Here is a 12,829-nt window from a genome sequence, read left to right on the forward strand (position 1 = left end):
CAGGTTGAATCAGGAAGGCCTCATTCTGAATGCATGTGCACGCACACTGCCTTGATACTGACACCCAGAACAGAACTCATTCTGCAGACAAATGAAAAAAAATAGCGGGAACCCTGTTTACCCTGCTTTAGTCCATGAGTCATGCCCACAAATTTTGGCCATTGATACCATCTCGGGATGAATGCTCATAGTGATTTTGGAAACATCTCCCCCTCTAGAGATAGAAAATAGGTAATAGCATAGTTGCACTTACAGGTGAAACTCGGAAAATTAGAATATCGTGCAAAAGTCCATTAATTTCAGTAATGCAAATTAAAAGGTGAAACTGATATATCTCAGAAAATTAGAATATTACATGGAACCAAGAAGACAAGGATTGTAGAATAGAACAATATCGGACCTCTGAAAAGTATAAGCATGCATATGTATTCAGTACTTGGTTTGGGCCCCTTTTGCAGCAATTACTGACTCAATGCGGCGTGGCATGGATGCTATCAGCCTGTGGCACTGATGAGGTATTATGGAAGACCAGGATGCTTCATTAGCGGCCTTCAGCAATTCTGCATTGTTTGTTCTCATGTCTCTCATCCTCCTCTTGGCAATGCCCCATAGATTCTCTATGGGGTCAGGTCAGGCGAGTTTGCTGGCCAATCAAGCACAGTACACTGTATACTTTTCAGAGGTCCGATATTGTTCTATTCTTCAATCCTTGTCTTCTCGGTTCCATGTAATATTCTAATTTTCTGAGATTGTGGATTTGGGGTTTTCATGAGCTGTACGCCATGATCATCACAATTATAACAAATTAAGGCTTGACTTATCTCGCTTTGCATGTAATGCGCCTGTCTCATATATCAGTTTCACCTTTTAATTTGCATTACTGAAATTAATGGACTTTTGCACGATATTCTAATTTTCCGAGTTTCACCTGTACAGCTTTCTCTGTGTTAGCATCCATCCCTCCTCCCAAACAATTAAAGTAACATTGCAGTCATTTTTGCACAGAGGAAAAGGTTAGGGTCAGAGTTAGGGTAACAGTGAACAAATTGTCTTATGCTCCTCATGGAGTAGTCTTAGAGGGCATTCCAGCTGATTTTCATTTCCATTCCTCGGATAACGCAGATAAAATTCTATAGTGCTTTTTATGTTTTTAAAATTGTTTAAAGCTTTTAAAGCCACCCAGAGACGCAGGTTTTGGACAGTATAAGAATATGTTAAATAAATCAATAAAACAACATTGCAAATTTGGCCATCATAGGCCCAATGGTCAGGATTATCAAAGCATGATAGCACACTGCAAGCTGAAATTATTGCAATACCATCACCTCTTTAACATATCTTGGAGTGTAGCTCTTACCAAAAAACACAGTGAGCGTTTGTCCCTCCCTCCCCCGATGGTAGTACTTACTTGCCACCCACCCCCCAGCTGGCTCGTGTACTCATTGTCCATTCCTTCTCCTTTGCCTGACTGAATGAACTGAGAGGAGTCCATGTTCTGGTGCACAACTCTGCCCTATAGATTAGCACAGTTTCAATCACTATGTCTGGCACTGCACCATTTCCAGAGTGCTGTCAGTGCTGGATTTCCCAATTTTAACCCCAATGCCCTCCCCTCCCACCCCCATCAAAGCAACATCCAGTACCTCAGCGCCATTTATTTAGTTAGTTAGTTTTTATACCGCCTGATATGTACATCTCTAGGCAGTGTACAAAATTTAAAACAATATTTAAAAATTGGTACACATAGATTAAAATACAATTAAAACAGTAGCATAAAACAAATAAAAACAGTAACAATACAATTATTAAAACAAATTATTAAAATTATTAAAACAATTTCCTTTAGAGGAGAAACTGCAGAATATGCCGACACAAAAGGGGTCAGAGGGGCTTGTCTTTCTGCGGTGTCTTCATGTGCCCCTGTCTTGTGCTTTTTCTCAGGAGGAAGCTTTCCCCATCTGCTAGGTGATCCCTCCAAAACAGCATCCAGTTCTCTAAAGGGGAGCCACAATCAGGCAATCCAATCAGCATACATGAGAGACCTCAAGATGGCTCTGGACAAAAGCAGCATCAGTAGCTTCTTCTCGGCAGTGTCGGCATACAAGAAGACAGATGACTATGATGCCATGGTGTCTGTGGTTGCGGCCCTCACCACGGACAAGCCAGAAAATTTCCACCTCCTTCAAAGCAAGTACTTGCCTTCTCACTTTTCAGGGTGTCTTACTGGTTGCATGGCTGTGCTCTTCCCCCTCACACACTGTCAAGCCTGGGACGACCACAGATTACAATGGGGGCTGTCACAGATCCCACCATGCTGTTACTACGTGTCGCTGCCTGGCCTCAACCAGCCGCATGGTCCTGAGCTTCACAGCTGCCAGCAAGGAGACGTTTGGTTTGGTTTGGTTTGGTTTTTCTCGCTGGGACTACTAAAACAGCCTTCCAAACCTCTGTCTTATTCAAAGTTAGGCAGGGTGGAAAGGCTTCTAATTGTGGGGTAGGGAAACAGACAGCAGCTACATATTTTTAACTTAAAAACAAGGAAACTTTACTTTAAAATAATTCATTTTGAAACAATAGTTGTACAAATCAGCAACCAAGTGAGCACAAGGAAAAAATAAAATATGAGCAAAATGCATCCATTCTATCCTGCACTAATACAGGACCCTAACTGAGAGTCCTTAGTGAAAAATTGTGCCTTAGCTATTAGTAGTCTGAAAAACAGTGCCTTGGACATTAGCAGTTGTCACAATCCAGGGATCAGGCAGTGATCCTGACTGAGATTGATTTGGCTGAATCTGATTGGACACCCAATTTGGATCTGAGAATGAACTTTGCCACAAGCTGACCAGTGATCCAAGGAAGGGCACTGTTTTTCTGCCCCTGCATCATGTAGCTGGACACTGGTACTGGGGTGGAGAAATGTAATTCCTTTCTCTCAAATGGCTATAAACCCCCCAGCAGGAAAAAATACAGGCACGATGGAAGGACCCTTATTCGATAGCAGCTGGGTGTGGAGGGATTTACTTATTTGTTTGTTTTACTTTTTATCCTTTTAAGTAACAACACACATAAAAGAAGTGCAATGCAAACTGAAAAATATGACATCGCATATGGAGCGGACAGATGTGTAGTGTGCTGGACAACTGTTTTTAAAGATCATGTCCAAAGGGGAGCCATGGTTACCTTTCAATTATAGTTTGCAATATTGCATTAAAAATGTCCACCTTTGTTGCTCGGGAGTGTTTGTTCCAGAATATAGCCCAAAGGGAAAGGTTTTAAACCCTTCCCCCAGCATTGCTGTACAAATAAAAACTGGATACCCTACAGCTACTTTAAAGTAGTTGGGAGACCCTGTCATGGCTCTTCTGCATTGTGTCTCTTTCAGTCCTAAGGTTACCCTGGCTAAGTGGATTAAGAACAACAGTTCAGCCTGTAAGTCACCTGGCAAGTGAATGCCCGTGGTGCAGGGGCCACACTGCTAATAAGAGCTAGAACTGTGCACTCTGATAAAAGCGCAAAACACGCTATATACAAAAGGTACTCTATGAAGCTCAAAGTAAGATAAAAAGGCATTCCTAATATTTTCAGAAGTAAGTGCCCCAGTGGTGGATCAGTTTCCATGTTCTGTTCATACTTACCTGTTAAAGTCACAGCACTGTTGTAAATCTTCACTGTTCCAGTCTGAGGGTAGGGCTCTCTCTGCCTTGGGCTTAAGACCTCTCCCTTGGGCTTAAGGAGAGGAGAGCTGGTCTTGTGGTAGCAAGCATGAATTGTCCCCATAGCTAAGCAGGGTCTGCCCTGGTTGCATATGAATGGGAGACTTGATGTGTGAGCACTGCAAGATATTCCCCTCAGGGGATGAAGCCGCTCTGGGAAGAGCAGAAGTTTCCAAGTTCCCTCCCTGGTAGCATCTCCAAGATAGGGCTGAGAGAGACTCCTGCCTGCAACCTTGGAGAAGCCGCTGCCAGTCTGGGTAGACAATACTGAGCTAGATAGGCCAATGGTCTGACTCAGCATATGGCAGTTTCCTATGTTCCTATGTTCCTAAGACCACCTTCAATGTCCTGCCTTCTGGTCCCTCCTGAGGGAAGTGGATTTCCACTCCTAGAATGTCCCCTTTCCTATAGCCAGAAAGGAGATTCACCAGATAAAACGTCTCCATTTCTTCAACCTTTATTTCCACTTTGTCCCTGCCTTCTTCTACAGAGATAACTGTCTTCTGCCTCCCTCCTAAAGCTTGCTAAATTCCTTAGGCTAATTCTTACTGTGCTTCTCTCCCCCACATTTGAGAGAATCAGTAACAGATTCCCTGTGTCCTGTCTTTCAGATCTAAAGTTATCCTGGTTAGGTTGATTAACCTAACCCTTGTGATTACCAACCCTTAACTCTATTCCACCTCATACTCATGCCAGCCTACCTCCTACTTGTTCTAGAAACTAATTTCCCGATTTCATCCCGTTGCTCAGGCCTGGCTGAATGCTCGCTCTTGTGTGGATTGCTCTACGAGCCAAATCCTGCACAGTAGTTCAGAATCTAAAGCTCAAGTTAGATGTACATTCATTTGCACACTTCTTTCCTCTCATTATTTTCTGTTAATGCAAAACAGTCTTGGAGGATGTAATGAAGAGCAAGTTGGTGGGGAGGGTTGCTTCATCCTTTTCCTTCCTGCTATTTGGTCATATCTGGAGGAAGGGAAAGGATTAAGAAGCCCTCCCACTATTCTTGCCCCTAGTTTGCATTTAAAAAAACAACTCCTCTTAACTACTGGGAAATAATAATATAATTATGCATTGCATGTTGTTTGAGACTCAGTTCATGCACTAGAACCCATTTTTCAAGGTTTCGCCTAGCAGACCCAGTTACGTGCAATCTGAATAGATTATTGCAACGTGTGTTATATCTGATTTCTTTCAACATGACCCTGTTATGTGCATTTGGAGCTAATCTTGGAACAAATATTGTAGAAATTGGGTTTTTCTGACTTTGGAAAACTGGCACAGCTATGGTAGTTAGAGGACAAAAGGAAGCAAAAGTTCATGACGAGCAGAGATATTTCCCCCACCCACTCCTTTATATGGCCTACTTTCCAGTAGGCTTATGAGATCACCCGGCATTCTGTGTGTGTTTCTGTGTGTGCCTCTCCATCAACTTCGGAATGTCTAGACCAATATGAACCAAATCAGGTACAGTTGTAGGGACACATAGGGACACCTCAACGGCGTAGTTTGTGATGATGTCATCCACCCCGATCCAAGATGGTGGACACGTAAACTTTTGAGGTGCAAGTGGGCTAACTTGTGAACCGCTTAACCGATTTGAACCAAATTGGCTACAGCTGTAGGGACACATAGGGATGCCCAAATGGTGTGGTGTGTGATGATGTCATCCACTCCAATTTAAGATGGCAGCAGCATGAACATCTGAGGTGCAAGCAGGCTAATTTGTGGACTGTGTAACCCATTTGCAGTGAGTGACACACAGGGACACCTCAACGGCATAGTTTGTGATGATGCCATCCACCCCGGTCCAAGATGGCGGACACATACACTTTTGAGGCGCAAGTGGGCTGACTTGTGAACCGCTTAACCAATTTGAACCAAATTTGCTACAGCTGTAGGGACATATAGGGACACCTCAACAGCATAGAATGTGACCATGTCATCCAACCCAATTCAAGATGGTAGACACGTAAACTTTTGAAGCGCAAGTGCACTAACTTATGGACATGGGGCGTATCTAGTGGTAGGGCAGGCAGGGCACGTGCCCCGGGCGCCACTTGAAGGGGGGCGCCATTTTGTAAAATTATTTTTTTGTAAAAAATGGCTGCCAAAAACAAAATGGCCACCATGCATGCTCAAATGGCCTCTGTGAGGCTCTAGGTCATGCCAGGCTTTGCAGAGGCCATTTGAGCATGCACAGTGGCCATTTTGTTTTCAGTGGCCTTTTTTTAAAAAAAGAGATTATTTTTTAAAACGGCCACTGCACATGCTCAAATGGTCCCTGCGAGGCCCTAGAGGCCAGCGGGGTGAGGGGGGATCTTTGGGGGGGGAACCCAGCCTTTAGGAAGCCCCCCAAAGGGGCTATGGGTAAAAATAATAATAATAAAAATATAATATAAGACACTGTACACATATTCAGATTGGTACTATGTACAGAGAATCAGGGCTTGTGAATACTGAGCTGACGCTTAAGAGCTAGGATTGTATTCATTTGCTCTTACTTTGCTTCTTGTGATAAGTGAGTTAAATGTGATGTCTTGCTAATATGGCTATTAATGGTGAGTTTGTCTTTGAATCAGTGTGAAACCCTTAATATTAAGGCCCACTGGGAGTTTCTTGCTCTCTTTCTCTCATTTTAACTGTCTTTCTGAAAGACTAGCATATATTCCAAGCAGTGACACAGTTTACTCTGCATATCCTTTAATTATTTACAGAGTATTTGGGAAAAGTCAAATTCTCCATTGATTTTTAAAACTTATGTAATGGTGATGCTACAATGCATAGTAGAGAATTAGACAGGCACTTCTGTTTAGTTTTCCAAGTACATCTCCACATAGTAGTATTTGGGTATTTCATGACCCCCCACATACTGAAATTTGTAGTTTTCCAGCATTTTTTTGGTCTGGCTAAGTCCACTGCTAAATAGTTTTTGAAATATTAAAAGATTAACGAGCTTGACTTGTATTTTAGAGCTGATATTATGGTAAAGTTATCTGAAAGATGGGTGTCAGATGCTTGGACAGGGGGCGCAATTTCAGTGTTTGCCCTAGGCGCTATTTTCCCTAGATACGCCTCTGTGTGGACAGTCTGATTTGAACCAAATTTGCTACAGCTGTATGGACACATAGAGATGTCCCAATGGTGTAATTTGTGATGATGTCTTCCACCTTGATCCAAAATGGTGGACGTGTGAACCTTTGAGACACAAGTGCACTAACTTGAGGACTGTCTAACCCATTTGAACCAAATTTGATACAGTTGTAGTGAGTAAAACACAGGGACACTTCAATGGTATAGTTTGTAATAATGCCATCCACCCTGATCCAAGATGGTGGATGCATGAACATTTGAGGTGCATGAGATCTAACTTGTGAACTTCGATTTGAACCAAATTTAGTCCAGTTGTAGAGACAGTGAAAGGAAAGTAGGCTGATTACTTCTTACTAGAACAACTTGTTGAATTTGGAGGGAAAATATAACCCTCGTACCCCAAAATTCTCTGGCTTGTAACAGACTAACTCAGGTGTGTGTGTGTCCTATTTTGTTCTCGTTCACAGGGTTCTCCATGTTTGTGCGCCCCCATCACCAGAAGCAATTCAAACAGATGTGCAAAGACCTGATTGGAGATAATTGCCCCAAAGAAAGTGAAAGGATTCTGTTGCCAGCACAGGAAGGGCGTTCCCTTGATTTGGCGGGCTCATGCCATGCTCTGGAAGAGAGTGACACTCAGGATAAAGCTGCCGGTCCAGCGCCAGGTTTGAGATGCTTGTTTTGTAACAGTTCCCGTGCTCACTTGAAGCACATGGCTGACATCCTGACTAAATTTACAAGAGGAAGTCCTACTGAAATTTAGTAGTCCCATAGACTGCTCCTTGAGGAGTAGTATTGAGAAAATTAGTCGGAATATCAGCCAGTTTTCCTTAATCTGATAAAAGGGAGAAGATCAGGATGTGCTCGAGATCCATTGAGTATGGAGCTTCCTTCAAAAATGTTCATTCTTATGTGTCCTTCATGTGGACTATATCCTCATTATATGTGTCCTTCATGCAGATTATGTCTGTATTATGGAGCAAGATGATATGTGTGATGTAGTGGTTAGAGTGTAGGGCTAAGACCGGGGAGACACCAATTCAAATCCCCATTCAGCCATGACACTCACTGGGTGACTCAGCCAGTCATTTCTCTCTGTCTAACCTACCTTACAGGATTGTTGTGAGGAGAAACCTAACCATGTACACCACTCTGGGCTCCTTGGAGGAAGAGGAGGATATAAATGTAATAAATAAATAAATTAACCTCAGCAAAGCTGTAAATAGGTGGTGATCCAAATAGGGTGTGCACAAATCAGATTCTGTGATTTATTCAGAGTTGAATAGAATCACAGACCTTTGAACTGATTCATTGAAAACAGCCGGCTTGGCTGGCTGCCTTGACAAATCACCCTCAAATCACCTGAATTGATTCATGTGATTCGTGCACCATTTTGAGGCCCATTTTGCTGGAAAAACTGGCCTCAAAATGGCACAGTTTTCCTGGAAAGAGCTGGTCTACTAATTGGGGTCACCGGGTAGCCCATTCCTCCGCTCTGGACTTCCTGCAACTGCTTGCTTCGGAGGACTGGTCTACCTTGTCTGCCCAGGTCGACCAGTCCTCCGAGGTGGGCAGACATGCTACATCCAGAGGCTGGTCTACCCGCCTACTTTCATTGGTAGACCAGTCTCCCCAGAAAAACTCTGCCATTTTGAGGGCCGTTTCCCTCTGATTCAATCCAAATTGATCTGAATTACACACTCCTAATAGAATTGCACACATCACCATTAATGCTACTTGTGTACATGACATTTTCTAGTAACAGGAAACCAGGATTTGTTCCACCAGGCTCACAATCTGAAATAGGCACAAAGTAGACAGCAGGGGAAGGAATTGGACACAAAGAAAAACTAGGGAAGAACATTCTGTTCATTTCATGTTCACGTACTGAGGCTTTGCTGCTGTATGGTGTGTGTGTGAGGACTGTCTGGATTACTCTTCACAGGAAGGGGCTTGATGGAGGAGCCTTCCTCCCTTGCTGATGTCCGATTGTGGTTTTTAAGAGACTTGAAAGTGGTTTGAGAGGAGTTTCACTTCTCCTACTGCCAACGCACATCTCTTTTGTTCCAGCGTCACCTGTGGTCAAGCATGTTTTTGTTTGCTCGTTAAACCTGAGCCATTGAGATAGGGTGGGCTTGAAATGTAATTGAATACATTTTTGGTATGGAAGAGTTGCTAATACTCAGGGTTACGATTATACCATGAATAAGTGAGCCTTGCTTTCTGTGCTCCACTTAAGAATCTCAGCTTTCCTTATGAAAATCAGGTTCCCAACTCTCAAGCTACAGGGGAAAACTTTAAAGAGCAGTCTCAAGGTTGTCTTGGGGGCTATGAGATTAGAGAGGGCGCACAGGTAAGGCTTTCAGTTTCCTTTTTAGAAAGTGGGGGGTCTTCATTCTGCAAGATGCCTCCCCCCACAGCACCACCCCCATTGCTTTGCTTCTACTCCTACCTACTGTCTGCCAGTATCATTTGCCTCCCTACCACCTTTGATGCTCCCACATCAATAGAGTATCTAACTTGTCTGATGGTACAGTCCCTCCCAGTTCTAAAACAAAACTGATAGCCATGTGGCCACAGATGGCAATGACCAATGCCCCTGCTTTCTTTGCTTGCAAACACTATCTTAGACAGAAAGTTTGCAATAGCAGATTCTGGGCATGAAGAGCAGTTTGCCACATGACAAGCTCTTTGGTACATTTTCATCCACAGGCACTTCCAAGAATGGGATGCCAGGAAAAATCCAGAGTACTATTTTGTCCTTCTGCAGTAGCCAAACAAGCAGTCTTAAATCTCAGAAGAAGGATAAAGCACAAACTCAGAATACAGGAAGTCTCTCTGTTTTGGCATCCCATGCAGAGCCTTCATTGGGTAAGTGTAGATCAGCCACACACAGCCAATTGAACCTCATTTTTGTAGACCTGAGGGGAGTCAGATATTTATTTTGTGGGCAGGGATCTTGTGTTCATAGATCTATGCTCCCGTGCCAAGGTAAACTCCTTATTATACACACGTTGTGAACATAAGAACTGCCCTGCTGGATCAGGCCCAAGGCCCATCTAGTCCAGCATCCTGTTTCACACAGTGGCCCACCAGATGCCTCTGGGGAGCCCACAGGCAAGAGGTATGTGCATGTCCTCTCACCTGCTGTTACTTCCCTACAACCGGTATTGAGAGGCATCGTGCCTCTGAGGCTGGAGATGGCCCACATCCACCAGACTAGTAGCCATTGATAGACCTGTTCTCCATGAATCTGTCTAAACCCCTTTGAAAGCCACCCAAGCTGGTGGCCATCACCACATCCCATGGCAAGGAATTCCATAGATTAATTATGTGCTGTGTGAAAAAGTACTTCTGCTTGTCATTCCTAAATTTCCCAACCTTGAGTTTCATGGGATGACCCCTGGTTCTAGTGTTGTGAGAGAGGGAGAAGAATTTCTCTCTGTCTACCCTCTCCACTCCATGCATAATTTTATACACTTCAATCATAGTCCACTCTTAGTTCACTCTTTTCCAAGGTAAAGAGCCCCAGATGCTGTAGCCTAGCCTCATAAGTAAAGTGCTCGAGGCCCTTGTTCGTTTTGGTTTCCCTCTTCTGTACCTTTTCCAGTTCTACAATATCCTTCTTAAGATACGGTGACCAAAGCTGTACGCAGTACTCCAGATGTGGCCGCACCACAGATTTGTATAAGGGCATTATAATATTAGCATTTTTATTTTCAATCCCCCACTTAATGATTCCTAGCATGGAATTAGCTTTCTTCACAGCTGCCGCACACTGAGATGACACTTTCAATGAGCTGTCCAGCACGACCCCAAGATCTCTCTCCTGGTCAGTCACCAACAGCTCAGATCCCATCAACGTATATGTGAACTTGGTGTTTTTGGCCCCAGTTTGCATCTCTTTACACTTGATTGCATTGAACCGCAAAGGCCCCTCTGACAACCTTGTTGGGCGGGCAGAAACCCTTGGGAGCAGGTGATCCTTCAGATATCCAGGACCCAACCCATTAAGGGTAATAACCAGCACCTTGAATTGGATTCGGAAACAGATTGGCAGTCAGTGCAGCTATTTCATAATAGGTGTAATATGCTCCGAGCAAGCAGTTCCAGAGAGATCCCTGGCAGGTGACATGATTCTCTGATAATCACAAAGTCTGCATGGCCAAGGTTGTGCTCTGTCTGGTGAGGTCTGCCAGAACATGATTCTGCTGCTCTCTGCTGAGGCAGATCCTTCAGCATCCTCAGGCAGTTTCTGCAAGCTGCTACCTAGAGTTCTGTGATGCCCAAATCTGACATAGTGAAGCCGAAACTAGATGTGACTGCAGTAGCCATATTTATTTCATCATAGGTCTACCCCATTCCTGTGAAAAGCAGGGGTGAGGTGAGGGTCTATCTCTGTCATGAAAGGGGGCACTTGGGGGAGGGGATGTGAACATTCCTACTTCTCCCACCTGGCTCCTCACGCTCTATCATCCCAGCCCCCCAGTTCACTGCTAGTATTGGAGCTGGGCTGGCAGTGGGGAGGGAAGAGCAGGGGCAGTTTGGCCAATAGGAGGCAGAGGGAGGAGGGTTCAGCTCCCCCCACTCATGTGTCCCTTTCCCACTCATGTGTCCCTGTTAAATTAAATTCCGCCGCCACCACCCATTTTTAAAATGAATGGGGCAGGTATATATTTAAACTCATAGTGTCACCATCATGTCTAATTTGGCCTAACAAGAGAGCACTTTCCTGTCGCTACCACAAGAATATCTGAAGCTATCTGAAGTTAACAAATTTCACTTCTAGCTTACAATGAGCAGCTTTTCCTTCCTTGAACGATTACCATAATAACATAAGCCCACAAGTGCCCCACAAATAATCTGGCAGCAATTGGTTACATTACCTGAAAATTACATTTTGGAAAGCATTACTGACTCACACTTGTCTTTCATAACCATAAAATAGTATTTGAACTGCATCCACACATTAGTTTCAGCATAGCTTTCCTTGGGTGGTAATAGGGGTGGTGATGGGAAATCGTCCCTGATCCCAAAGATTGGGAAATGTCATATGTAAGTTGTTAGAAGAACACTTGGAGGAGTGAATAAAGAGAATAGTCTTGCTTAATGCCTCTATCTAGTTGAAGCTCTGCACAGGTTTTTCTATCAATTCACGGTATTTGTTTTAAGTTCATAAGATATTTTGAGAAATTCAAACCCTTTCGATTGTTTTTCTCAAGGGTAATTCTTCTCAACTCATTGGAAGCCATTTCCTTTCATCTCTAAAATAACATCTATAGGTAGCTCCAGTATGGTTGTAGAATGGCAACTTGGGATCAGGTGCAGGAGGGATCGATATGTTGAGGTTACATGTGTGCATGCATGTGCATGTGCAAATGGAAACACACACACAGAGTAATTTGAGGTTTTGATCCATGCATGCGAAATATCTTCTTCAGATACTTCCAAGCGTGAGACACTAGCGAAGTTCCAGAGCACAGCCTCTTCCACCAGCAACTGTGAGAAACAGAAGACCAAGACGGAAGGAAGTCCTAGCAAAGTACGAGCACCCACAGATTCTGGCAGCCTGTCCATCTCACCAATAACTGGCAAGTATATATACAGCAAGTAGAAGCCCTTTCTTAAACGAAAAGGATACCTTAACTGCTTAGGAAATAAACTGTGAACATCACAGCTCAGTGGCAGAGCCTGTGCCGAATTCCAGGTTCAGTCCCAGCATCCCCAGCTAAAAGATCTCAAGTAGGAAAATGTCTTTTCTGGAAATCTTGGGGAGCTGCTGCCAGTCAGAGTTGACAGGAGTGAATTAGATAGACTTGTGGTCTGATTTACTTCAGTATATGGCAGCTTCGTGTGTTCCCTTGTCTTATCAGGAGGCATTCCAGCCTTGACACCTACTGATGTTGCAAACAACAACAACAACAACAACCCAAAAAACCCCATATCCCCCAAAACTGTGAATAGGGCATTTAAATTTTTTTTAAAGGGGAAAAGCAAGATTCTTTCTTCTTGTGTTCTGT

The 12,829-nt window shown here is 43.7% G+C and overlaps 1 protein-coding gene across 9 annotated transcripts in view; it reads left to right on the plus strand.

The window, feature by feature from the left end:
* RTEL1 (regulator of telomere elongation helicase 1) overlaps nucleotides 1-12,829 on the plus strand; it is a 196,493-nt gene that overhangs the window by 166,227 nt on the left and 17,437 nt on the right. For 6 of the 9 annotated variants that reach the window (XM_053244686.1, XM_053244691.1, XM_053244690.1 and 3 more), the window contains exons 32-35: nucleotides 1,942-2,187; nucleotides 7,277-7,474; nucleotides 9,522-9,680; nucleotides 12,251-12,400. In XM_053244686.1, coding sequence (XP_053100661.1) covers nucleotides 1,942-2,187; nucleotides 7,277-7,474; nucleotides 9,522-9,680; nucleotides 12,251-12,400 — 753 coding nt within the window. The remainder of the gene's footprint in view (nucleotides 1-1,941; nucleotides 2,188-7,276; nucleotides 7,475-9,521; nucleotides 9,681-12,250; nucleotides 12,401-12,829) is intronic. The other 3 variants (XM_053244693.1, XM_053244692.1, XM_053244694.1) reach the window with 3 other exon arrangements.

The sequence above is a fragment of the Hemicordylus capensis genome, chromosome 4 (genome assembly GCF_027244095.1).
Source record: "Hemicordylus capensis ecotype Gifberg chromosome 4, rHemCap1.1.pri, whole genome shotgun sequence".
Classification (NCBI taxonomy): Eukaryota; Metazoa; Chordata; class Lepidosauria; order Squamata; family Cordylidae; genus Hemicordylus; species Hemicordylus capensis.